A 27,984-nucleotide genomic window follows, 5' to 3' on the forward strand; every position below is an offset into this window, starting at 1 on the left:
GAGTTGTGCGTACTTCTTGGATACCTGTTACGCCTCGTGCGACGCCAATTCCTTTTTCAAGGAGTAGTAGGGCGGTACCTTCCAGTAGAGCTTGACTGCACATGGCTGCGCCATTTACGAAAACACTCGACCGCGGCGGCAGGTTCATATGGTCGGCAATAACTCGGATCGCGGGTGACGTCAGGTTGGGCTCCATCGGCGTAAGAACAGGCTTTCGCAGCGTCAACTGGTTTGCCCCGAGGCTGATGACTGCGCCATACTCGCAGAGAAACTGCATTCCGAGGATAACGTCTCTCGCACAGTCTTGCCGAACTATCAACTTATCAGGGCACGTTGCAGCATGGATCCCGACGCGAGCGGTGCATCGGCCGGTTGGTGTGATGAGGTGCTCTCCGGTGGTTTATATTTGAAGTCCATCCTACAGCGTCGTCACTTTGCGAAGACGGCGAGAAAGCTTCGCACTTGATGACTGAGTTGTCTGCTCCGGTGTCCACGAGTGCCGATGCGTCGAGGCCTAAGATAATAATGTTTAGGTTGTTGGGCACCGTTGAAGGAGCGTCGTTGCGATGCGTGGCGTCGGGAGAGTAGGAGCGCTCCGTTGTTCTTGTAAGCTCTTCGGTCGTCTTCTGCTACGCCACCTCCAGGCGTTGCCGTACGCAGTTTTCTCCGACGAGATAGGGACGGGGGTGAGGTCAGGCTCTCCCGCCGAGAGCGGCGGAAGGACGAAAGCGCACGTCTAGGCGAAGGCGAACGGGAACCTCGTGGTAGAGTCGGCACCGGGAACAGGGGCCGTCGGAGGTACTACTCGATACTCGATGTCCCTTGATCGCTCCCCAAGGTGGGGTCGCGGTTCACTCGCCGGAAAACCTCGCCACCCCATTTGTCGGTATTGGCACTTCCGGTATTCGTGGTCGGCCTCGCCGCAATGATAAGAGGGCGGTCGTCGATCGGCCGTACGCCACAAATCCATCTTCCAGGCGCCATTTCCTGCGGACGAGCTGGGGCTGCCCCTCACGACGTCGGAAAGGCAGCGGCGCTGGTAGGTCACGTCGAGGCGGCGTAGAATACTGTCAGGCAGCTTGCGCCGGTTATTTGAGCTACTGCGGCGTAGGTCAAAGTGGGCTCCTCAGGTGCTGTTACAGTGGCAAGAGCTTCCGGTTGGAATGCCCGCTGAACTTTCTGGGAGCCGAGGGTGAAAAACGAGGGAGGGGGCACGTGACAGGCGGTCGGCAAAGTCACGAGCTGGCACGAGGCAGTGCGTACTGAGCGAGGCTGGAGCTGGGCGAGAACGTCGGAGCCGGGCTGCCTGGCCTGGCCCATGGCGAACCCCGGAGCGGTCCAGCAGCGAGGTTCGAAGTCCGGACCGGTGGAAACGGCGAGCCCTGGCCATATGACCTGGGCTACGACGATTCCGGGGTGCTTCCGCAGACAGACTCGGGCAGTGATAGCCCGAGACAGCCAGCCTACGCAGCACTGGCGTGGGAAGGACGATCCGCAGGCCTGGACACGGACTCCGACTGCGAGCTCTGATCGACGGGCGACAACAAGGGTCGGCGTGCCCGAACTGCCGGTTCTCGACCACGGGCAACCGGGAGGTACAGTAAACCCATTCGCTGTCTTCTCGTTGTGTTATGTCACTCCCTGGGTGACGGGCGGAGAGCGTATACCGATCGGGCGGCAATTATTATTGGAGGGATTTCCGTAAAGAACCCCACAACTTCCTCTCGGACAACTTCGACTATCGATAGCAAATAGCAAAACCGGCTAGTTGAGAGCAGGCAAAAGCTTCCCGAGCTCTTCCCGGGTGACGTCGCGAATGATCTTGTCAAAGTCTGGAATGCTGAGTTTAAGATCGCCGCTAAAAGGCCCGAGGGCAGCGACGCCGTGTAGTCTCTGGTAGTGACCGGCTAGGGCTTGCAGGGCGCGCTCGAAGTTCGTGGCCTCGGTGGCGAAACCTTCGACTGTTGTCGGCGGGCTGCATACAGGGCCGCCGAAGATATTGTCCTTCACGATAGCATGAGGATTCTTAGCTTCTTCTCCTTTGCAGTCTGAGGGTTGGCGCGGGAGCTCAGGCGCAGAACATCCTCCACGAAGCCATTGAAGCTCACGCTAAGGTCCTGGCTGCTGGTTCGAAGTACGTCTTCAGATCTCTCTTGGCGGTGTTTGCTGACAAACAGCCGCTTCAGCTCGCTCTTGGAAACGACCCACAATGTCAAAGAGGACTCATAATTTCCGTGCCTGTGCATGGCAGTCCCCTCAAGCAAATATTACACGTTGTGTAGGCGCTGCTCGTCGGTCGAGTCAGTGTAGCGGGCAACGCACTTGTACTGATCTATCCAGTCTTTGACGTCTTCTTATTGTTCGCCGTGGAACGGAGCACCCTTAGTGGTGGGACGGGCAGGTAAACGATGGTAGAAGTGGCAGGGGTCGGCGACTGCTCGGCCATCGTCTTATTCTTCGGCTTGGGCTCGTCCAGCAGCAACAAAATTCAGAAGGCTGCCCTTGGGTGCGGCGGTCGGCCTGAGTTTCAGGTTTTTCAAAGAGCTTTTTTCTAGCTTGGAATCCAACTTAGTTGACGGGTTTGCGGGAACAAATGAGGAACCTTAAGCATAAGGTGCTCCCTGCACCTCACCTAGAGTGTGATAAGGCGGCGAGTAACTGGAGGAATAAATCATTTAATGGGGCGATCGAACCTGTGCCCAAAACCAAACAGTAGAAAGTTAGCGCCGCAGGCGTGGATGTCGGCGGAACAGCAGGATCGATCGCTGGGCCAAAACTGACTCCGGCTCGCCGCTCGGAGTCCCTTATATACACGAGTTGGTTCCTGGAACAATCGGCGTAGAATGCTCGGCGCGCAGAACATTCGGTCCTTGAACAAGCAAAAGGGTTCTCGAATTAACCAGAACGCGACATTCACAGAAATAACAAAAAGGTACATCGGCCCCCAGGCACCAAACCTCGGCCCCTTTGCATGAGAGTCAAGCACGATAACCATGCATGCTGTCACGGGCGTGCTTGCTCTGAGATACGCGTGGCAATATCGAAATTACCTACACTGTTTGCGAAAAGAGAGTCTCGCTATTGAACGCTTCAGCCATACTGGCACGTAATATTTAATGTTGACAGTCGTCACAAAATTGTGTTGACGTATCTGACCGAAGATGAAATAAATAATTCCTGTCGTCTTGCTTCCTAAAGCAGTTCACAACAGAGAAAAACAATGCCACCGCAATGACTTCTTAACACCTTATCTACCATCGAGAATGTCGCCAGAATTTTCCAACCCGTGCTATTCCCGCTCGGCTCTAAGCACCGAATCGGTGGCACGTACGGGACGCTGGTGTGTTAACCAATGTCAGGTGACGCTGAGACAGATGAATAGACGCAACAACTTTGTTGGACAGTGGCTAAAAGAAAACGTAAATAGCTTTCAACGTGCCTTTCTAATTGCTCTAGCTTACCATTCCCAACCCGAGTAAGATGGCGGCGACGAACCCCACGGCCAGAATCAGCGGCACCTGGCTGCCGATGACAAACAACCGTGCTAGCATGAGCAGGGTGTTCTGGACGCTTTGTTTTCCGGTCAGGTACAGTCGGGTGTCGATAGCCTCGACGTCGACGGTGAAGCGGTTCAGAAGCCTTCCACGCGGATGGGCGTCAAAGAAGGACACCGGACTGTTGAGCACGTGGCTCAGCATGGATTGGTGCAGGGTGAGGGACAACTGACGGCAGCCGATGGCCAGCAGCGCACCTCCAGTGATCCGGAATAGCACTGAAGAAAAAGTAATTCCACGTTGACAGTGTGGTTGACTTCCGAAATGTTCACGACCGATATTTTCTATTTAGTTAAATATGTATAAGTGTGTATTTCATCACTTATAATATGCGAGGAAAATATAAGAGCGAAAGAAATAGAGGAAAGCACAAGAAATGTGTAATTACTAGTTCTTAAGAAGCAAATCTATAGACATATTTTCAAAACAAAGTGTGTTTCATTTTATTGTACAAACTGTGGTTACATGATGGAATACCGTTCAACCACCCCTTTTGTTTTGTGTGGAGATGTGAACGTATCGAGATCCGAGTTCGAAAGTTGTCAAATGTTTAAAATAGTTCTAAGGTTTGAACTCGCAGTTTGTGGTTTTATAAGATTGAAGTCCGAGTTTAGTGGGCTCACATTTTCTTGAGGATGAATATAAACAAATTTTAGGCTTTCTACTTTTTCAGGTATCAGGCTCAAAATTTTTATATTTCTTAAATTTCTTTCACATTCAAGAACACCAAGTTTCAAGTCTTTAAACCTCTCAGAAGTCCGATTTCTACATGTACCACCTGCACAGGTCTCAAGAAAAAGCTGCCTAAGTCATTGCGGCCATCAGCATATCTCTATAGCATGCATTTCCATGGTACTTATATGTCTAATACGTGCATCTCTATGGAACTTTACGATATCAATTATAATTTGATCCCTTGATTGCTTGACGATGACATGTCGTTGCCAGCAGTGTTTTAGCGTACTCGCCACTGATTCTCAGCAATCTAGGTGCTGAGAAAATATAAAGTAGCTTATGACTAAGAGGTGTTTGGAAAACAAGGTATAGTATATCAATTTACGCTGAAATTGTTTTATGGTTAGAAGATAGTCGATCTTTAGAACTTCTTAGGTTTATTTGCACAAAGTATAACAAAATACTTTTTAAATATTAAAATTATTGAATTTTGTATTTCAGCGAGTTAGACAGTCTAAAAATGGCCAAAGGCTTAACTTTATAAGTTAAAAAGATTGTGCAGTTCCTCAACGTCTTATGGTCGAGGGTTGGAGACGTTTCGAATCTTTCGAATCCTATTGTTCGACCTTTTAACTCCAGATTTAAAAAAAAAAAAAAAAAAAAAAAAAAAAAAAACGAAAGACGTTTACATATCTGCAATGCAAAATTAGAGGGCTAGCTCTTGAGTTATTTTGACTTTGAAATGAACCGTGGTAAACAATTTGAGAAAAAAAAATACAGATATATGTACAAATATAGATCACTCTCCTCACATAAAGGTTCTTCCCCCTGCTCCTCTTCCGCGTTCTCTTCCTCCTTCGAACCCTCCTCCTCCGTACCCTTTCCTCCTACTCCTCCGTACCGAACTCCCCTCCTCTTCTCCATACACTCCCCACCTTTTCCGTTCCCTCCCTATCTCCTCCTCCTCCATACCCTCCGCTGCTACCACAATTTACGCGCTAAATTTAGTTGGAAAATTGACACCACATGTCCTCAACACCAATTCAGTTCTCCCGCTATGTTTAGCGGGAAAAATGACGTCACATAACTTCTCACGCCACTTATAAACAAATTTAGTTTCTTCGCTAGATCCAGCGGGGAAATTGATGTCCCGTGATCTCAACACTAATTCAGTTTCCCCACTAAATTCAGCGGGGAAAATGACGTCACATGACTTCGTGGCACGTCAGCAATGAACACATACAGTTTCTGTATGTGATATCAAGTGACGTCATTTTGATATCAATATTGATATCAAGTGACCTCAACACCAATTCAATTCCCCGCCTTATTTGGCGGCGCGGTTATAGGGAGGCTCTAGTGAGGGTGGGTGCAACTTAAAACCTAGAGAGCGTTTGCAATTCAATGGTGGCGCCTGAGAGAGAGGATTCGGGAAAGGATATGCGCCAATGTTGCCTACACGAGAGCAGACGCCGGCTCTGTTGCAACTCTGTTGCTCCATGCGCCTTTCCTCCTCTCGCCTCCCACTGCAAGCAACGAACGCCTTGGCGCAGCCTTTCTCGCTTCCTTCTCGCTCCTGGAATCGCAAACGTCGAGAGGAGAAAGCAGGGTTGCCAGACAAGCGGCAACGTCCAAGATGGCAGAATTTACCATTTATCGCGTTAAACAAACATTTAACCTATCACAACAAAACTGGTGGCTATGGAAAAGTAATCATTTATACCTTGTGTAAATTATTCAAGCACCTTAATGGGCTCTTATGACCTGAGTTAGGAAATAAAACGACCATTTGCCCCATATACTCCCAGCAAAATTTAGCAATTAAATGGCGTCCATGTCCCGTGATCCCCGATGTAGCAGTTGCACTTACAGTCACTTGAGCCTCCCTACGCGGTTACGCCGACGATGACGCCGACGCCGCGAAACACGGGAACGAGCGCATAAGAGCTGCGCTCAAAGACGTTCGCGGCCCCACTTGTTTTATACCGTTCGAGATCTTACCATCGCACATGCATAAGACTACCAGGCCCCTGACCCAGAAAGGATCCCGTGGATCGCTGGTGGACATTGGAGAGCTGGCGTCGGTCCACTGCTTGATCCACAGTTGCTGCCACGCGAGGACTGCCGCACTGGCCACGAAGAAGGCGACCGCCAGGGGCATCCAGATACCCGAAAGCCTCAATAGGGAGCACGAAACTTCTAATGAACCCTGCAAGCGAAGTGCGTTGTCATATGGTATCTTTCGTCGCTTAGTACTTACTAGGAACCGCAAATTTGTTTCAAGAAACTTCCGCTTTAAACGTCGTATTTACAGTTTGTTATAAATGTCAAGAGCGTTAGCCGCCGCCTATAATGATGGCCTCTTACTGAGGTATGTCGAAGAATTTTTTTTTTAAGTTTTCAAATCTAGCACCTTCATTATAAGGAATATCAATTTTTTTTTTTAGAATGTGCTTTGCTGGAGATGAATGAGCGAGACTATGTTTTTTCAAGAAATATTTATTAACTATTTTGGTTTCGCTACGGTAAGTAACTAGTTGTTAAAAATAGGTTTGGAGATATTTCAAAAATATTGTCAAGAGAAGTCAAGGCAAGCCTATCCTTTCCAGACGCAAAACAATAATAAGAGAAAATGCAAGAAATTTTAAATGTATCCCATAGTTGCTTGCAATATGAAAAAGAGTACTTCTTGCACTGGAACGGACGTAGGTATCATTTTAACGTGGTAATCGCTATTTGACATATTCTGCCTTACCCTTCACAAACCATCTCAAGGTCAGGCTTCCATAATTAATGTCGTACTAGTCCTTATAGAGCTAGTCTCACCATAAAGGAGGACGTCCGTTCATCTTGTGTCATCCTCCCATTTGAAATCTCTTGTTGCGATGTGGGCTTATCCATGCTAAAGTGGAGGGAAGGATACCCATTAAATTATGTTACAGTACTTTAGTTTGGTTCGACATTCTAATCAATTGAGAAAGAAGCTATGATTCAAAACTAAACAAGTAATATTAAAAGCAAGTGACATCAAGTGAAAGACGCATGAACCATGCAAGTTCCGCGATAAGAACATTAATAGAGGGTGGTTTGTTAGGAATCGTGTGGACACTGACGACGCAAAGAAAAGGGTGATATATCTTTTACTGTGCGGTCTTTATAAATTTGTTTTTTGTCAAGTAGAAAGAAGGATTGTGCACCCGCCTTCATTCCCCTTACTCTCCAAGAAGACCTAAGTGTAAATAACTGTTTCCCATCTCAGTCAAGCATAGGGAGAAAAAGAACTCATTTCGTTCCACTGTTTGGCCCTATTTTGCTTCCGATCACCCGTTGTATCATGAAATCAGCTGTAGAGAAGCATTAGCTGCAGCAATGTAGTCATCATCTATTGAAGCTAGAGTTTAAAATGAAAACGAATCTCCTGGTCTGGCATATGTTTATGCTTCTGGCTTCGTGATTCGTCCTACGGCATTCTTATCGGCGAATGCCGCCATCTCATAGGCCACAGAGCGATAATAAAGTGTTCTGGGCTCTTCATGCATTTTGTTTCGTAAGCTGTCTGCGACTATACCAGTGATGGAAGTGCTGCGCCAATTGCGCCAAATTGCGCCAAGGACGCAATCCTGCTACATGTAGTGCCAAATTGTCATTTTACCGAAGAATTGCGCCATGCCTGCGCCGAGATGAGATGTAGCAATAAAAATTAAAAATTGAAGTTTTATCAGAGCACATGGCGGTACCGCGGTATTTTCCGCGCCGCAACTGTTACGCAAACCGAAGCTGCAAGTGCGCAATATCATCATCATCATCATTGAAAGGAACAACATAGCAACATCTGAGACCAAAGCCGCTGAGGCTAAGCGAAGAACCATCCCACTGAGCAGCCTATTTAACAAAAAAAGAGGCTGAGCTTGTGGATGTTTTCAGTGTTGGCCCGCCCAGAGCCTTTTATACTGGGAGAGTTCGGCGGGTGGGAGGGGCTTACGGCCCGCTAGGTCTAGCGGACTCAGCGGGCGCCACTTCCGCCATGATGTGCCTCCCGGCGAGTGGGTCCCCATTGACATGCAATGTATACGCGTGTAGGTTTTGCCGTTTGCGCTTTTGTTGGCCTAAGGAGAAAGTCGAAAAATCAAGCATTTCGTTACGTTAATCATACGTGAATCATAAACTTACCTCGAACAATCGAGAACTCGGCTTCCAGTCAGCCCTTCTTGGTTTCCCAGATCTTGTGCCTTGCGCGGTTTTCTTTTCCTTGCGGGAACCGGTACATCCTGAACCCCTTTTTCGCGTTGTTCGAGCACCCAACGGCACTGCAGCCCCCCATTTCTTTTTCATCTAACGTCTGGCAGAGCGCAGCGCAGAACGATCATTTTCATCGTCGTCTCTCGCTCCACGGACTCTAGCGAGCCGACTGCCGGCTCGAGTCAGTAGGGCAAACGGATTTTATCAGCCGCCACCAGCCTTACACCAAACAAGGGTGAAGCTTGCAATTTAAGGTTATAATTATAATGCAATTAAATGCAAAGGTGCAACCAAGCTAGACGGCAAGGCACATCATGGCGGATGCGCACAGTTGCCAGACTGTTTGATCAGTGCTGCCAGACTGGCGGCTGGATCAAAGAACCGCCGAACTCTCCCAGTATAAAAGGCTCTGGGCCCGCCCTGTTCCCGTGCGCTGGCTACCAGCGAAGTCAAAGCTAGCGCGAGCCCAATGCTCTGTGCATTGCTGACTCACGCGTGGGCTCGTGCAGTGTGGGCACCGTTACGGGCTTCATGCGCGCGCTTGTAGCTTCGGCTGAGCTCGCACCGAAGCTAAAACGAAGTATAGTTGAGTTGTACCAAACTCTGGATTTAGTGCTGGTAAAGCCTCACCGTACTTTTCAGAGCACAAAGCACTGCGCGACTCGCGTGACTGCGGTGTCTGCTATGCGGGCGTTGCTTCTCTGCAGCGCGTCGGTGCATGCCAAGGAGCGCACTCAACGGGTTAACTCGCCGTGATCCGATCGTGACCTCGCCAGCACATCGAAAATGAATCGGAATTTTTGAAGCGAATATCAGATACCGCAATATTTGGAGCTGCTGCCCGAAAGACAACTCTAATCTAAACTAAAACATTCCACAACAGTGAGGGTCGTTAAACGCTGCTGCAGATACCTTAAAAGAAGTGCAGGCTGATAAAACAAAATATCCTGTACCATCAGAACTCAGTGTGGCATATTTAATTGTATTTTTTATCTGACGAGCAGATAAACTTTATTAAAAAAAATGTTTTCTTTTGTGTTTACTTAGTAGATTTTTATATATCCTGTCTTAAAAAGGCGACAGGCGCCATGGAGATGGGCTTTATATGGCAATGCAGCATTATTTCATTTTCAAGTAATATGCCAACATATGCCGGACCCTGCTCCAAAAGGGCCACTACCTGCTCCAAAACAACATTTTGCCTGCTACAAGGCCTGCTCCAAAAGGTCAAATGGCACTTCCATCACTGCTATAGTTGTATTTTTCGGAACTATACTCGTACTTCAGTGCACGCAAAAATGTTACGCACCTTCCAGGATCGCTTGACAGTGATCTCTTGGAAGACACGCCCAGCCGAAGTGTTTCTGGAGCTCGTTCGTCTTGGAATAGATCGGTAATGCTTTGATGCGTAATCACCGTTGTGCCGTCCATTAACAGTAGCTTATCCATGTTCTTGAGTATGTTGCCCTGGTTGCTTACCAGGATTCGAGTCTGTAACGTATGGTCGCATCGAAGTAATTGTAATTCTGCGGCGTGTATGTTTGTACAGTGGAATGTTAGTCAGCCACAATGGGCGTCGAGTGCCTCCTTTGTGTAGATGCGAAACGTGGCCAGCGCGCTACCACTGCTAGCCCGGGGTCTCCAACGTGTATCGAGCTCAGTAGTGATACTTGACCCCACGCCATTACGATGCTTTTCGAGCAAGCATCGTGCTGGAAGAGATTGAACACAGGGGACTTGGGTCCTGTAGCATGAGCTTTCGCTAAGCATACTCCGAGCTGTTTTGCGTTAACACACTCGCGGCCATCAATCCCCCTGGTCGCAAAATCAGTTGTCATTAGGGTGACCATCCAGGTGCCGTCGAAATGCGGGACACCCTGACCCGGAGGGGATGGGGAGGGAGAGGGGGGGGGGGGTAAGATGGAAGAGGACGTCACTTTTACGACTGAAGAAGAAAGTATTAAAGAAAATTCATCAACACGCCCACCCCGAAATCACGTGCTGCCCGAAAGCATATTATACACCTGAAAACTGTGTTGCGGCAATTGTAATGGTAAATATCTTATTAAAGGTGTCTAAGTTAAAAACATAAACATCGACTGCAGCAGACCCCAATGGAACAAAAGGAACTAAGAAACAGCAAATATTTTTCGGCTTATGGTTTCCTGTCGATACTTACTCCTACACTAACATGCTCCCACACAAAATTAGAAACTTATGGGGTTGTTTTTTCGACGGTTGGTAGTTGCAGACTTTTTGCCTTTTTTAACTGTCTTCACAAAAAAAAAATCTTATTACAACAATTTCTTTGCAGGACACAGTATAATTTGCCAATAATTCCAATAGTTTATTTCTCAACTTTTTGCGAGCAATTTTCGCTTGCTATATTTTGCCATCAAGGGGAAAGGCACAAAAGCGCGCGTCTGTCCCCTGCAAGAACGACGGTCGCTCCCGTACACCATTGTTCGAAACGCCAATATTTTTGTAGTGAATGTTACAACAATGTGAAATGCGGGACATTTTGAAGATTTGGGAATTTCTCGCGGGACGCGGGACACGAGCCCTCAATGCGGGACAGTCCCGCGAGTCGCGGGACGGGTGGTCACCCTAGTTGTCACGGGTTATGAGTTTTTTCCGCTTAATTTATTTTCGCGCGCGGCTCTTAGGCGCCCGTTTCCGGCTTGAGCGGCATCGGCGTCGCCGTCACCGTCGGCGTAACCACGCGGTGCATTATGGGTAAATTTCCCCGCTAAACCGCTAGACGCTAAATCTTGCGGAAGAAATTTTCCCCCTAAATTTAGTGGAAAAAACTTTCCCCGCTAAATTTAGCGAACAAATTTCCCCGCTAAATTTAGCGGAAGAAATTTCCCCGACAAATTAAGCGGGAAAATTTCCCCACTAAATGTAGCGGAAAAATTTCCCCGCTAAATCTAGCGGAAAAATGGTCCCACTAAATCTATCGGAAAAATTTCACCGCTAAATCTAGTGGAAACATTTCCCCCTAAATCTAGCGGAAACATTTTCCCGCCAAATTTAGCGAAAAAATTTCCCTGCTAAGTTTAGCAGAAAAATTTCCCCGCTGAATTTAGAGGAAAATGTTCCCCTAAATGGGAAGCGAGCAGGAGAGGAGGAGGGGCATAGCCCCCTCTCCGTACCTTCCCCTCCTCCTCCTCAAGAGCTGCGCTCTAATTCGGCGTTACAGAAGATTTTAAGCGTCTTGCATTTTTTTGTACCTAGTTTCACCTGTCAAAAAAAAAATGAAAATACAGATAAAAAAAAAGAGAAGAAACTCGATTTGAAAGTTTTGTTGTACATCGAAGCAAAAGAGAAGTTCCAGACACCCTTTATTTTCTTTCGCTATTTTTATTCCCATTTTCTAAATTTAATCGTTGCAGCAATCAACATATAATTTGATTAGTAAGGTGGCCGGTAATAGGAAGTGTAAATGCGATTGCTTTTTTAGGGCATAGACTTGTGTAAGTATGATACAATAAAACGTATAGATGCATATCGTCCGTTTCTTGTACGTTTTGGTTTATTTTTCGTGTTTTTTTTTTTGTTTGGATAGGGCTCAAAATGAATAAACTGGGAGGTACATGATGTTCATAATAAGAAAATAATGAGCATGCCCTTAAGTAAAGAAGTCATTAAATGGTGCGCAAACGCAAAGACAATTGACTGTAAAAGCCTAGACACACAAAAAAATAGCGATTCAAGTACAGGAGTATTCAAAGGCTGGCTGAAACACCAAAGAGTTTTAGATTATTTTGTTTCCTCACCCTGCTCTTTAGAAGCCCGGTGTTTCCCACAACTTGCGTGAATACCCTTGCGGCCAATGTAGGATCTAAAGCACTCAGCGAGTCGTCAAGCAGGCATATGGTGGATCGGGAGTACGCCGCCCGTGCTAGTGAAATGCGCTGCTTTTGCCCACCGCTTAGTGTTTCACCCTATGAAGAAAAAGAAATAAAAATTCAGCTGGATTTTAATCAGCCGTCCAAACTCTCATGTGAACAATTGTGTTTTATGAGACACGCAGCGGACGCTGGTATCGTCTTGAGGTCTTGAGATGGCCTTCATGGCACGCGCAGTGCTGTCTTTTCAAAGCGTCGCCTCGTGCTTATTTGCCTAATTTTTTTTGCAAAGCCTATGACTGCTGATTAAGTACCTTTGGAAGCATTGTGGCGTACACTCGTGCTTCTTTCCTTCATGTTATTTTTAATGTGGTTTTCTAAAGCTTTAGGTAGCTGGTCCAGTTTTTTCCAAGAGTCGCGGCGTGGTCTCGACCTCCTCTTCTACCGCTTTTTTTTTTTTTTTTTTTCGTTTCCAATATTTTTTGTTAGCTGGCCAAGCCTTTCAAACCGTTTCGGCGTTGTCTCGTCTTTCTTATTGCCTCCTGTTTTCCTGATGTTATTTTATAAATCTCTTTGCTGTTGGCCAAGTCTTTTCTAAGCGTTGCTGTTTAGCCTCATCCTCTACTCGTGCTTATTATGTCTTTAATTTGATGTTGTCTCGGAAAGTCATTGGGCTCTGGAAAACCCTGGTTCCTTCTACCATGGCATTCGAGGCACGTAACGAACGATCGTTAGCTTTGGTTTTCTTAAGAATGCAATTATTGCTTTAGCTTCAGTAAAGATGTAATTCAGGATTAAAAGCATATAGCTTAATAATTTCAGGCAAGTTCTTTATGCTGACAGTTTCAGTACATGTTATGCTAAATGGGCTGTAGCACCTGAGGTCCATGGGAAAGACCACACGTTAGAAGCACCAAGTAGAAACTGGTATCATGTGTTCTGTTTACTTTCAGGATTTTATTGGTCGTCCTATTTTCGTAGCAGATTATAAAACATTAAAAAAAAGCTGCGTGTGCTCAAGGTGACGGAAGGATCTGGTAGATTAGCCTATCACATAGTAGCTTCCAAAAACTATATAACACTACCAGAATTGTTTTTATCTGAAGCGAAAGAGTACTGAACAAAATCTCCACATCACTATAAATAAAAGATGATAAATTGTTCGGTCCTCGCTTATTGGTTTCAGCTAGCTGTAGTGACTGACAAAAAAAAAACGTTCTGATATTGTATTTGCTTTATTATAAAGATAAGCAGTGTTTCTTAGGACATTTATAAGAGAAGTAAGATGACCTATTAATAATGGCCGGATGGAATGAATTCCTCGCGGATAACAGGACCGTAGTTCTGCGTTTTGACGTAACCTATCGGGCACCAGAACAGGGCCCAGATGGAGCACGAATGTCGTGACAAAGTTCGGCGGGAATTTCTGTTCTCGCTGACGTGACACGTGTCTCCACCAAACTGTGACGCTGCAGATAAAATATGTGCCCCTTGCTTCTCTTTGTTAGGAAACGATTAAAGGTGCGTCACTATGGCTTTGTTTGCTATCCAGGTAGCAGGTTTAGAACTGAACGACAAGCCGCTCCCTCAAAGCTCTCTTATCGCCGTTATTGGTACGTGTTTTTCACCCGTCCAAACGCGCCCCTTCTCCAGCGTTCGTTCTGCTAAGGTAAAAAGTGTTCAGGATTTTTTTGAAGGAGAGGAGCTTGTGCTGCTATTCTTAACCTGCAGCAGACTCTCTGCTTCGAAGGCTTCTCTAGCTAGTGCGTAATCACTCACCTTTTCCCCTACTTCAGTGAGGTCTCCTGCAGGAAACCTGTTGATATCGCTGAGTAGCTCACAGGCCTCCAGGACTCGGTCGTAGCGTACCGGATCGAACTTCTCCCCGAAGAGAATGTTGTCGCGGACGGTCATGTTGTACACGCAGGCCACTTGCGGGACGTAACTGATGCGGCCCTGCGTCAGTAGTGCAGCGTCTAGAATGTGCGTCATTCTGACGTTACTACGCTCCAAAGAATCGAGTGTGTCTAATTTTATTTCGCAAAGTGTTCGGGAAAGCAAATCGGTGCAATATACGCAGAGATGGCATAGAATCGAAGCTCTGCTTCCACGTAACCTCATCTGCCCCCTCTGCGTCAACGTAACTTCATCGCACTCCGATGTTGCCAACTCGGCGACTGGGCCTGAGTCCGACACCGAGCGTCCTTCGACGCATATCTATGATTGGACACGAAGGCCCACCGAACGCTTACACAGCACTCGTGTCCAATCAGTGTCCACCCCTCAGACTCACTGTAATGACGCCATAATTCTAAGGCACAAGCTTTGATTAGTTTAGGCGCTGTTGGCTAGGCAGACGAAACAGTTGAAAGTGTGTTCAGACATAAAAAAAAATTACAGGAAGATTCATTCGTGGATTGTTAATGAATGCGTTAGCATGACCCTTGGGAAACGCCGCACACGTCCCCCATTGAGAAGCGCTAACGCTGACCCCTTCAGTTTTTTTTTTCTTTTGGATTTCTCTTTTGCTTCATCTATTTTTCGCTGCCTCTTTTTGGCCTCGTTACGGGGTCAGTATTAGCGCTTCTTAAAGGGAACGCGTGTGGCGTCTGCCAAATGTCATGCTAACGGATTCCTTAAAAATCCACCAATGTATCTTTCTGTAATTTTTTCGCCCTTTTTTTTGTACTCTCTGCCGGTTAGACTAAGTCGATGCCCTTGGATCCCGTCATCCATGTCACTTGTGGAAAGAACCACATCCAGACCACTCGGGCAAAGAACCAAATCCATACCACTCGCGGAGAAGTGTGAAGTTAAAACCATCGTTTTAACTTCACACACACAGACATACACATATGCATTCAATATTTGAAAGTATGAATACAGAAAACTTTTCAAATCAAAACCAATACAAAAAATAAAATAAAAATTGGGGTTTTCCATAGAAAAGTTATCTATAAGCTTTTTATCTCAAAATCATCAGAAAATCGTTGTGAAAACCCAAGAGGGGGAGAGAGGGGCTGCCGAGCGCAAGCCACCATCTCTTTAGTTTATCGTTTTTTGCGGTCACAGTCAAGGGCGACGGCGCTTTACGAAAAAATTAATGCTTTCGCATTAAAAAAAAAAAAAAAATATATATATATATATATATATATATATATATATATATATATATATATATATATATATATATATATATATATATATATATATATATATATATATATATATATATATATATATATATATATACTTGTAGTTCAGGGACACTGCATTAACTGAAAACAGACGACATCCCAAATTTAAAGGTATTGACCGAAGTCATCCTTTAAGAGCGCCGATTAGAGCTCTGCACAAGCACTCTTCACTTATTCTGAAGTAAACACCACATAGTTTTCTTAATGTTTACAAATTCATAGCCCAGCTTGTGATGTCCACAGTCGAGCATGCGCATGTTCGCCCGGTCGATAAACAAGCAAATCCCGTGTCATTAGCAAGAACGCTGAAAGTGGACTAAGTTGGCGAAACGGCGAGTTTGTTTATGACTTATAAGATTAAAAGTGCTGACAAAGATAAGAAGAAAAAAAGAGAGGAAAACAGGACGAACACTTATTCAAAACTGAACATTTATTTAACAACAACTAAAGCAAACAACCTCCGATAAAAAAAAAAAAAAAAAACGCGGAATCACTCAGTGACGTCAGTCATCACCACGTGTCAATAAAATCTTTCTCTTTTTGATGCAGAAAAATTGACGGCTGCTTGACGCAGCGTTCAGTGCGCTCTTTCTTTATAGCATGCGCTTCAAGCATTTTCCTCTCAGCTTTTTCGCGGGCCCTCCTCATGATCATGGGGGAAGTCCCTGAAAGTGGCCCTGGTCTGAAGTTGTTTTATTGTGAAAAGTCTCTAAGAGGCGGTTTCTAGAAAGACGGCCCAGATTAATCTTACGGAGGTCGTAATGGTGCCTTCTACGCAGTGCATATCCCCCAAGATGGCTGCCAGGAGCGAAGATTTGCCGCTGCCAACGAAACCAGCCAGTCCCACGAGCGACCCCGGCGCTATTTCCAGGGAAACAGATTTGAGCGTTGGATCGCTTAGGCATTCTTCCCTTTTGGTCCAGACGAAAGAGCAGTCGCTTAGAAGGATCTCGCCTGCGAGGAAAGCAATGGGCCGCGTATACAGCTTTCGAGCTAGCGCTCATCACTCAGGCAAAAAAATGCTAAGCCACCGGGCTGTTGACGGACGTGCGGTGTCTCATATACAGCCCAAGATAGCTACTGTGCATAAACAGAGAGCGTTCCACAGCCTTTGTAAACAAAGCTGACGTCACACAGACGGCAAATTTTGGAACAGCCGAGAGTCATCGAATTATTAAAATAGCCTAGAGCCTAGAATCATGGTATAATTTGAATCGCTAGAGCCAGGTCACGGCATTCAGTGTCACTATAGAATATAGCTTATATAAACCACGCGATGCCTCTGCCGTTGTGGTGCTGTAAACACGACGTCTGCGCAGACTCCTCACCTTACGTGAATCTAACTTCTGCCTTATCTCTCCAACTGCACCAACCTCACTACATTGGAATGTGATTTTTAGGCGTTCCATACCAATACTAAAGTAACTTGACATCGGTCCCTACGCGTATAACAACATCGTGGGGTGCGTGGACATGTTGGAACGTAGCCTCATGGCAATGTAAGCGTTATTGAAGGCGACGAAAATGGATACGAGAATTCCCACTGCAGCGTATAGGTGTTCTGCGTTAGTTATAAACTCACGAGCCGCGACTACCAAAGTTTAATAACGAAAAACATAAAATAATTTTGAGGAAAATTTCGAAAAGACTGCTTAACAGTAATAAAAGAAAAGAGACATTCCAGAGGGACGTGAACTAGTTTGAATATACACCTATACACCTGTATGGCCATGATCATAGCTGGGTAAGGATTTGTGTTGCAGGAGAGGCCACACCTCCTCCGGCTATTTCCTCTTTTTTCGTTCCTTAAGAAGAACGACACCAGTTTTAGTCAGTGCATATAGTGTTCCATAATTACAGTCCCTGACAAATTAAGAAACACAGTGCGTAGTGACTTTCGAAAATATTAATATTGCTCCGCAGCCAATCAAAATTCGGAATTGGTAAACAAAAAAAAACAAAAAAAAAACGAGGCAAGACGGAGTCAAAAAGAAACAAGCGCAAACAATAAAGTCACATCCCGTGTTTTTTCAGCTGTTATTGACGACAGAGCGCGAGAATCGTGAAAATAAAATTTGAACAAATCAATCGAAGGACGTCGCGTTCGAAAACAAAAAGAACACGTAAATACCTATACTACGTGTCAATTCAAGTCCCCTTACGAAAACCGATGCTGCGGTTTGATGAAACGAATTAGATAGCACCAAATGTATAGATCGTCACGGCTATTGTCGTCTTTGTGGGTTTGCTTATAGCAGCACCAATCACACACAAAAAATAAGCGACTAATCGCGGCACATTAACCGTGCGTGATTGACTGATATCCCGATTCACACGATCAGAAAGTTATACCTTAAACTAAGGGACGTTTATGGTCGCCAGTAAATCAGTTCCCACATCCTCCACGCGTGGCACGTATCCGTTCACGACCCACAGAGCGCGGGCTCTGTGGGTCGTGAAGGGACCTCGTTAAAGACCGACGACCAGTCCGCGCTTTCCACTTTTCGCCCACTACCTCCTCTCCCCCCTTCTACCCTGTCCACCGTTGCCTGTTTCCTCCTCCCCCATGGTAAGGAGGATCTTCTGCCTTGCAGAATCTAGAGTCTGGTTGTCGGCCTTTAAAGGTATGCGGAGAGCAAGTCGTCTGCTTGTTGCGCAGGAGTGGCCGTGACGTCAGAACGACTCGGAGCTCTGATTGGCCGATTGAAAAAGAAAAAAGAAATAGTGGGTAGACTTCAATGCTTGATACCTTGAGATGTACCCGCTATTTTTCTTTTCAATCAGCCAATCAAAGCTCGGCGTCGTTGTGACGTCACCGCCACTTCTGCGCAAAAAGCAGACGACTTGCTCTTCGCATACCTTTATCCGGGGCCCGTGTGAAATTGAATATAACAAACGCGCAACAAACGACTAGAGTCGTAAGGATGGTTTTTTTAGTTCTGCCTGATCGTCGTCAGGGGGACTTTGTGTGAAACGAAGTATGACGCACCTGTCCCGTGTAAAACCTTTGATTCCGCGGAACTTTCTTCCTGCTCTTCCTCCGAGCACAACTTTGCGATTCTGCCGATGCCCAGCGACACCTACGAAAGAACGTGATCGTACGAAAGTTAGCGTGTTACTGGCTTCGGCGAGGCTAATGCTCTGTGGTGGGGTCGTATGCTTGTTTACTTACGTGCGTGCATGCGTGCGCGTGTGTGAGCGTGTGCATGTATGTTTTCGCACTTGTGCACGGAAGGGCAGGTGCAAACTTTGACGCAGAGCAGCGACAGAGTTACTTTACGATTGCCAGTTTTTTCTTCTTCCTCTTTTTTTTTTCTTTTTTTTTTTGGGGGGGGGGGGGGGGTAAGATTTTGATTAAGAATAGAGAAACCTTAAAATAGGCTGGTGAACACTTAGAAGTACTAATTTAGAATAGCATCGCCAGCTGTGAAACAATGGGTAATGCCGTTTCTGAGTAAAATTTAGAGAAAGGAAGAAAGTGCCGAATTCGTGTTTGCGCTAACGGCGCTAACAGTGTTGTTCAGTAGGTGTACGCAAACACCAACGTTACTAGAACACTCAGTTAGGAAACACACTTTTTAAAGCTGGGCCGCTGGCGTCCAGCGAGACCGCGCTAAATACGACAACAGCGCCACCCTTTAGCGACAAGTTGAAACACGAAAGTTGCCTTCTATGACTACTGCAAGAGTCACTGAATGTTCCCAAAGTACCAAAACTTCCAGCCTCGAGGTTCCAAGATGGCGGCTCAATCTTGTTTCTTTGCTGTGGTCACCTTGAGCTTTTAGAAAGCATGTTTGTGCGTAAAAACAATAGAAAAAACTATTTTTCTGGGAACTTTCACTAGGGGTTTAGCACAAAATGACAGGGGCGTGATGTTTTCTAAAACCTTTAGTTTCCAAGGTTTTGCGCTACAATTAATATCGTTTTTATACAACCATGTCTCTGCGGTGATTTCAGGTAGCGCTTCCCGACCTGGGCGTATCCTAACCTCGGTTATAATTCGCGGCACCTCCGCTTAGGAGACGGGGGTTGGCATCCCTGAAACCCCTTTCACTGTATATATTTCGGCGCCAAAATGGCCAATTAAAATCGAAATAGAACAGTCGCAGCGTACGCTATCGAATGCGACTCTCCCGAACCAATACAAGCAGCCGTACGGTTCTCCGAGTGGCCGCTACGGGGGAAATGGCGGCGTTGCGATCGCCATTAGCTCGGTTCTCCAGTACGGAGCCATCGGCCATACCATGCTGAATACGCCGGTTCTCTCGTCTCCAGTACGGATCGGCGCCACTTTTTCTGAGCAGGCTCTGAGGCAGTTTCCACCCTGAGTTGCTTTAGTAACGTTGGCATGCACGTACGGATACGTATGTACGTACATACTTTCGCGTACTTATGCAGCATGTACAGTGAATGCCACTGTTATGCTAACACGTCATTAGCGTTTTTTTTGTTTTTTTTACAGATGGTCTTGACAAGCGTCATTTTTTCCTACTAAAGATACTGCCTTAAGGGACCATAAAGGCAATTTCAAAACTTTTTTAAAATAATATGTTTTTGGACGCATTAGGGTCCTAGCATGCCGTTCAAGGTTTGTTTAGAACTCTGTGACTCTTATTTCCGTGCCTGCAAATAAATATGCACAATCAAATCAATCATTCGGACGTGACTTCACGGAGCACAGTTCGTTTTTGGTATGATTTAGTGGATTCCCAGCGCGGTTCCTGCGGTTGGTTATAGTGCACGGTGGCCTGTGAATTGTACAAATGGACGACAACGCCGCGCTCGCAGACGAGTTTGAGCTCCCGTTCAGCAGCCTCACGCCGACTAAACGGGAGATGCTTCTCAGGACTCGAAACTCTAGATTGGTGCTCTACGAGGACGCCCCAGGCTTGCCACGGATACCATGGTCACCATACCTCGGTCGCCGCCATTGCCACCTCAGAGGGGGCGACTCTCTCCACTATAGCCAAGAGTGCGTCATTCGTTTGAACCAATCGCCTAACGAGAAGCCCGTTGTCGTCATGCGTCGACGTCACGCAGCGCACTTTAGTTCACATTTCTTCCGTGGTCTGGGGGTTCTTGGGCATCGTTCCCGGAGCAATTTCAATCGCTCAATTCAATCAACAAATAAAACTTCCGAATTGCTTTCATGATCCCTTTAATTGAATACTTTCAGTGCATGAGTAATTTTAATGAGAATATTTCGATCAAATAAAAAACATTTGACTGCTTGCTCGTTTTAATTGGGTCGCGCTGTATCCGTATATTTTACATAACTTTTATGTAAAAGTGGCGTACACAGTAAACTTCAAAACATCTATAAAGGGGTTCTACAGGTTTTTCATGTTAAATACACCTCTTCAACACGCTATACTGTTTTACCCTAGGTGTAATGTCTTTGACAGACCAACTGAGCCGGTCAAAAACGTGTCGTTTCATCTCTTGGCGGTTTCAGAAATATTGTCAGGAAATATTACTCGTTGTACAGGGGAGAATGTGGTTTCGCTTGAAAACACCTTTCTTGAAGTTTGCCAAGATAAACTCCATTGAAGTAATGGAAAATTGTCCCACTAAGCTCTGAGTATATGACATGTTCTTCAGAACGTTGAAAGAGGGGGGGGGGGGGGGGGGGGGGCAAGTAAAAGAAAAAAAGCGGGGAAGGATTATTAACAAAATTAGAAGTGGCTACCATTTCACATAGTTCCGTTTTGAATATGATAAACCGCGGAGGAATCCCATCGCCATCGCTAGGAACAAGAAGACATGGCGGTCAAACGGACGGAAGGATTAGAGCCGTCTCAAAATTAAGGTAAGGTTTGATTGTTTTTTTTTTTTTCTTCAAATTTTTGAAGCAAGTATACGACTTGGAATTTTTAATAAGTGCAAAATGATAACTTCCAATTTATGAGTGTTAGTTTTGTAAAGAAAGCTGCACTAGAATGTACGAAATAGGAAATAGTTGGAACTGCCATCCGTGTAGTAGGAATTAAAAAGAAAAACGTCTTCCCGAGGTAAGTTGGGTGCATTCGCCATAATTAATCAAGTGATTCCCCTTAACGTGAGTAAGGCCTCGTTCAAGTTTCAGCAACGAAGCTGTGCTGGTGGTTATGCTTGCGGCTCAAACCTAAAATATCCAAATGAGGGAAAACAATGACGTTTACCTACGTGACGTCGAGATACGACTGCTAGTTACTAGGACATTCGTGCCTCGTATGCTGCGTGGCGAGCCACTAGTTGGTTTGGTAGCCACGCGAATTAAGAAGCACGAGTGTTCGGTCGTTCGGCCGTATCTAGGCGTGAACCCCCGCGACTACTTAAAAAAAATATTAATAATTCAATGCATAAAAAAAAAAAAACACGCTAGAAGCGAACGCAAGACGCACTCTTAAAGGCCGACGTACGACCTCGGCTTTTTGCAGGGAAGATAATCCTGTTAGCGCTCCCCTCTCCTAATCTGCGAGGAAAGTCAAGTTGGGGCAAGCTAAACAGTGGAAAGGATATAGGAAAGGAGGGGGCGGGCAAAAGTGGAAAGCGCGAAGTGTACGTCGGACTTTAAGTGAAGTTTATTTTAAAACACAACCATATATAACCGTTAATAATCTCTAAGTCATTACGTATTGCGACACAGTCTGTATTTGAAATATTTTTATTTATCTGTAGTTAAGGCTAGTGACGTACACATTTATGCATGTTTTTCTTTTAGTTTTAATCCCAACGCCTCATTAATTTCTCTCGCCACTTTATTTTAATAATGCGTCAAAATCTTGGTGTCATTGAAGGCAGGGCCGTAACCAGGGGGGGGGGGGGTTAGGGGTTTCTGACCCCCCCCCCCGAAATTTGTTTCTGGGTACGGCCCTGGTCGGTGCACTGGCAGCCAGCCGATTTTAATCTCCACCTCTGCGCACGCACAGTGGCGCCGGTCGGCTACCGGGTACCAAACCGGGACCGGTTCTCCGGTTTGCTGTAACTCTCCATTATATGCCACCGATGCACATGATTCATAGGCGAAAATAAGACAATAGACACTTTCAAAATGGCCGCCGTTGTCCCCGAAACCCCCCCCCCCCCCCCCCCCCCGAAATTTTTTTCTGGGTACTGCCCTGATTGAAGGCAGCGGTGCACTTGCACCTGCTACAATGAACAACAAGTAGTACGGACGGAGTAGATCTTGTGGAAGCTGCATTGTCAAGGACACAATCGTTCACACATCTATCCGTCTGACATCCCACACAACGAGGTAGAGGGGCTTAGAGCGATAAACCGGGGTTCCGGTCTGCACTCAAAAGTGACCCCCATAAGGCGGCTGCCATTGTACGCAAATTTGACCACTCGTCACATGACCAAACCAAATCCGTGACGTCACAGGAAAGATGGCAGCGCCCATGCAGCGGCTGGCCCCAGCTGGGGCGGAGCTTGTCGGATGCGTTGTTGGTTGTCGTTCGTCTCGGCGAGTTGATTTCAAACGCGGACGCCGTCATATGAGGCCGTTCGACAGCGACTTCAGTGTTCAGCGTGGTGTCTGACGTAGGTAAAAGGTGAAAATACGGAGGAACGGTGCGCATTTCGCTGGTGACCGACGGCGATATTGCCACGGAAGAGACAATCTGCCCTACGTTGCTCCCACTTCGGATTGATTCGGATACCGCAAGGATAAAATTTAAGGCGACATTTCTGTGCTCTCGTTGACCATCGGAACCTTCGAGATCTGCAATAAAGCGTGTGCAATATATTTGGATACACAGTTTAGCGACGGAAATTGCGTGAGTCGTGCTTGGCAGTGCGCAATCGTGGTGCCGCTTCGTTCAAATGCCCGAAGGCTCACTTTGGTTGTGCGGTGCCCCGGGAGAGAGCTGCCTTGAAGCTGGTAGTTGCCGTGCCGTGCTAAATGATGCTGTGCTGCTTCCCAAAATGTTCCGGCGTAGACGTGCCCTTTCACGGAGCACAGGTGTGCGGCGCGCCGAAGAGCTGCCTTCAAGCTGGTAGTTCCTGTGCCGTGCTTTAGGTGATGCTGTGCTGCCTACTAAATTGTTCTGGCGTAGACGTGCACCTTCACGGAGCACAGGTGTTGCAGTTGGTATTGATTCCGCTGGTCTGTCGCACGTTTCGTCGACACCAAAGTTTCATCAACACTCGTTACGTGAATTGCAAGCTGTATCCCGTATGGAAATCTTATATCTGGGCCATATCTGGCCATATCAAACATTATATGATTATATACGGCCTATATACAGCCTTATTTGGCGTATATACAGACTTATCTGGCGTATATACAGCCTGATATGGCGTATATACAGATATATCTGGCGTATATACAGACTTATCTGGCAAATATACAGCCTGATATGGCGTATATACAGACTTATCTGGCGTATATACAGACTTATCTGGCGACTGGTTTTAAATATTAAAAAGTAAAAAAAAAAGTTAAAAAAACTCTTTGTAAGCAAACACTGAATGACTGATTGTTCGCGAGCTAAATATTAGCACAAATAATCCCCAACTTTAGCTTTGACAAGCTCAAGTTTGAGATTATTTGTGCTAGTTTTCACGAAGATTTCAACGTAGCTTAGTTATTTCAGAGTGTTAACATTACGCCCGAATAGACAATTTGCTAAATCCCCCAAACGCCTCGGCCCGTACTCGAGGAATCATGGGGACGGTGTTTCATCCGCTGCCTAGTGATAAAAAATTTCGAGCAATTCTATGGTTACACAGATTTGAGTGCAATTTGGAGTCACCTTGAGCACGTGCCATACAGAACCCAAGTACCTGCCATACCACTTTTAAAATGTCCCGCCAATGTCAGCACTGTGCATTCCGTCCAACCTTCAACCTGGATGAGCTGCAGACATATCTCTTACATTATTATCATTCTCGTACAGCTTCAAACAGGCTGAAATTAAGTTAGAAACTCGAAAATGTCATGAAAAGCTTCCCTGAATCCGAGCTAAATCCCGGTTTTGGTTGTTGTGATTTCTCGGCTTTTATGTAATTCCTGCTAAAACAACAATCCCGAGAATGATGATATGGTAAGAGATTTCGGCGGCTCAGCCTGGTTGAAGGTTGGACAGAATGCACAGTATCATAAGCGCTGCCATTGACGAGAAAATTTAGAAGTGATATGACAGGTACTTGATCCCTATAGGACGCTTGTTCAGGGGGACTACGAATTACACTCGAAGCTGTGTAACTATGGAATTGGTTAAAACTAGCGATCACTAGGGAGCTGTAGATCACCATTTTCATAACTCCTCGAGTGCGGGCCGGGGCACTTGGGAAAATTATAGACAATAAAAAGATATAAAGTGCCGATTTCAGGCTTGTGTCCTTTCAAAATGCCTGGCCAGATCTGGAATGTCCTTACTTAGCCAGATCTGGGATTTCCATACCTGGCCAGGGGTATCAGGCTATATCTGGCATTATGAGGCTATATCTGGCAGATATACCATATCAGGTTATATGTGGCCAATTTTTGATATGGCCATATCTGAAATCTTCAGATCTGGCCAGATATAAATTTTTTGTAAGGGTATGGACATATCATTGCGCGAGTTACCTACCCAGTCCACTCATTCACGCCGCTTTGCGAAGACAGTCTGCAGCAGCTCATTACCAGAATAGTGGTCTCGCATCAATTTCAGTTCAGCTCGTCCACGGCAGTCGCCAGAACCCGAAGGAGAGGATTTATTCGGACAGAATGCCACTAAAGCAGTGCAGCTTCTTTAGTGGTCAGGATAGATCCTTTCTCTCTGTTTTGTTATATTGTCACGGATGCTTCCACCAGTCCTATCTTCTATCAACATTTAGTAATCTGGAAAGTTCCAGGCCATGCTCAGCTGTCACTGTATGTTCTGGTGGAGGTGCTGCACACTTTACCCATAGCCCTTCACTCTGTGTGTACCCTGGTGGCTCCTCAGCCGAGTTGCCCGATAACAAGACATGAGTGGCACATTATTCCGAGCCTTAAACCCCCGGCGAGTCGTGAACCAAGTCTTATCCCGAGCCCAGCAGAAAAACCGCAAGACGAGCAAGTACCACAAGGACGAAACTCGGAAATACACCATGAAGAACTTGAAATCCAAGCCAATCGCTGCTACCAGCAAGAACCATAGGAATTAGGTCTTTTGCCAGAAAAAACCAAAGCTGGCTAAGCCAACAATGACAAACCTGTAGCAGCAAACCATGTCCGCTCCCGCCATTGTTTGCATGCCCGTCGCACCTCACACTTTGATGCCCTTTCACGCAAGGTGCATAACACGTCGAGTGCTGGATTGAACAATATGACCGTGTCGCCCGCCACAGTGGGTAGATGGACAACCAGCTCCTGCAGAACCTATACTTCTCGTGGAAGAAACTGCGAGGCACTGGTTTGAGAACCACGAATCCCCCTTAACGTCGTGGGAAGTTTGCAAGATCGAGCTGAAGTACATGTTCATCAGCCAACATTGGCGAGAGACAGCCAATTTCCTGATTCTGTCCAGGACACGGCCCCAACGAGAGCGTCACCACCTTCGTGGAGGATGTTTTGCTTCTGATCGAGCACCCACGCCAACCCTGCAGATGCTACAGAAGACAAGAAGCTAATAATCCCATATCCTCATGTGAGGGACAACACCTTCAGTAGCCTTGTCCGCAACCCCACGACAAGAGTAGAAGGGTTCATATCAATGAAGCTTCCAACGTTGAATGTACACTGCAGGCCCGAGCATGTCACTATCAACAACTCCCCAGCGTCGCGACACTCGAGTCGTCCAGCTGCAACTTCGACGCCAGCGAGATTGTTTCAGAAGTTCGACAGGCATTTCAACTGGAGACCTCTTCGAGCGAAGCGGCATCTGACGAAACTAGGGCGACTTATGCCACAAAGTCACAACGACCACCACCGGCTACCTCTTACTATTCAATGCCAATTCAACGAGACACCCCGACGCCGAAGCATTCCCGACGTCGGGAAGAACCAGTGTAGGTCCGCGCTGAACAAAGTACACAGAGGAAAACGGAGATACTGCGAATGGCCGACCGAAAACCACTTTGCTACCACCACACGAGGCCAACCATGTCTACTGGAGGTGCCCGTACCAATGAATTGGCCTGCAAGAGTTCGTGCCGAACGACCCTCGACCACGCACGTCTCGACGAGCGTCCGGGGAAGATTAATATTATCTTCGGCGGTCTTTATCCCTGGTGCCGACATTACCCGAAGCTCGTGATCTACTTCATCTGGACGGGAGGTAAGCACGACAAAGCTGGTGAGCGGTAATGCAAGGAGAGTTGATCTGGTATCGGTGGTCGTCCAAGGACAATACCTAATAATTTGCTGCCACTAATTATCTGTGTACACGCCACGAAGCACACAATTTTCAACTTTGAGGGAGAATGTCGCTCAATGACCTTAACAAATAGAATGGTTGGTTGCTCTCAAAAGTGGACCGCAAGCATCACGAGACTTCACTTTGCCACACAAGACTTGCACAAGTTGCAGTGGTCATGGGATGCAGAATAGATCTCCATTAGGAAATGGAAGTGAAATGGCTTGGATAGCAAACAAACATTGTTGCCAGCTACCAAGTCAACGGTACAGCAAACGGCACAGCCACATAAGCCATACATGCCCGAGCTTGCTGCATTGATGCAGAAAACTACCAGGAACATTTTGCGGATTAGAAGCCGGCCCTGCAGCTTCAGTGCATCGGATGTCAGTGGGCGCACATGATGTATGATTGCAAGACGGCATCAGTCGGTCAAAGTTGCTACTCGACCAAACTGAACACCGACGTGCCAGGAGCGTCATCCCACAACAAGGTTCACAGGTATTATGACTGAACGCCTGACAGGAGACTGTCGCAGAAAGAACTCATGCTGGACCCATTAACTAAAAGTCAATAATTATGTAATCCAGGGGAAATAAACATATTTGATACACTAACCAGATAAACATATTTCCGCTCGCCTTTACGCCTTCAGAGTTTATACACCAAAAATTGTGTTCACCACACGCGCAGGTCCTTTTGAGGACACTCGCATCTCTGACCCTTCAATATTAATTAATGGGACATAACAGACTGGCCGACTTGTTGCATTGGGCTGCACTCATTCCACTTCTCCTGAACACACCTCTGAGCATATACTTTAATCGTATGTGTTGATGCATTGTTATATAGCAGGACACTTCCTATACGTATGACAGAAGACCCTTTGCAGAACCCCATCAAGCAACACAACTGTCACCATTTTGTTTCGGCGTAAAGCACACAAATGGGCCCCAGTTCACATCGAATGCTAATGTAGCATTCAAGCCCAATAGGCGCTGAGCCGAGTTCACAGTGATGGCGGACATAACATTCTTGTCGAACAAATGTCCAAAGTATGAAAGCCTGGGGTAATTAGAGTAGTAGCTACTGTAATTCGTTTTATCACAATTTGGCAAACAGCAAAGGCTACAGTCTCGGTGAGCCAATATGTACGTTG

General features: G+C 46.3%; 1 protein-coding gene across 1 annotated transcript in view; it reads right to left on the reverse strand.

Annotated features, from left to right (window-relative positions):
- Positions 1–27,984, reverse strand: part of LOC121833604 (ATP-binding cassette sub-family C member 2-like) — a 75,626-nt gene that overhangs the window by 34,743 nt on the left and 12,899 nt on the right. Inside the window, exons 5-12 of the mRNA XM_042287021.1 lie at positions 18,522–18,596; positions 16,268–16,501; positions 14,099–14,275; positions 12,248–12,415; positions 9,778–9,959; positions 7,056–7,131; positions 6,231–6,438; positions 3,462–3,772 (exon numbers count right to left, since the gene is read on the reverse strand). Of these exons, the coding sequence (XP_042142955.1) occupies positions 3,462–3,772; positions 6,231–6,438; positions 7,056–7,131; positions 9,778–9,959; positions 12,248–12,415; positions 14,099–14,275; positions 16,268–16,501; positions 18,522–18,596 (1,431 nt within the window). The remainder of the gene's footprint in view (positions 1–3,461; positions 3,773–6,230; positions 6,439–7,055; positions 7,132–9,777; positions 9,960–12,247; positions 12,416–14,098; positions 14,276–16,267; positions 16,502–18,521; positions 18,597–27,984) is intronic.

This window comes from Ixodes scapularis, unplaced genomic scaffold, assembly GCF_016920785.2.
Source record: "Ixodes scapularis isolate PalLabHiFi unplaced genomic scaffold, ASM1692078v2 PGA_scaffold8__174_contigs__length_109621045, whole genome shotgun sequence".
Classification (NCBI taxonomy): domain Eukaryota; kingdom Metazoa; phylum Arthropoda; class Arachnida; order Ixodida; family Ixodidae; genus Ixodes; species Ixodes scapularis.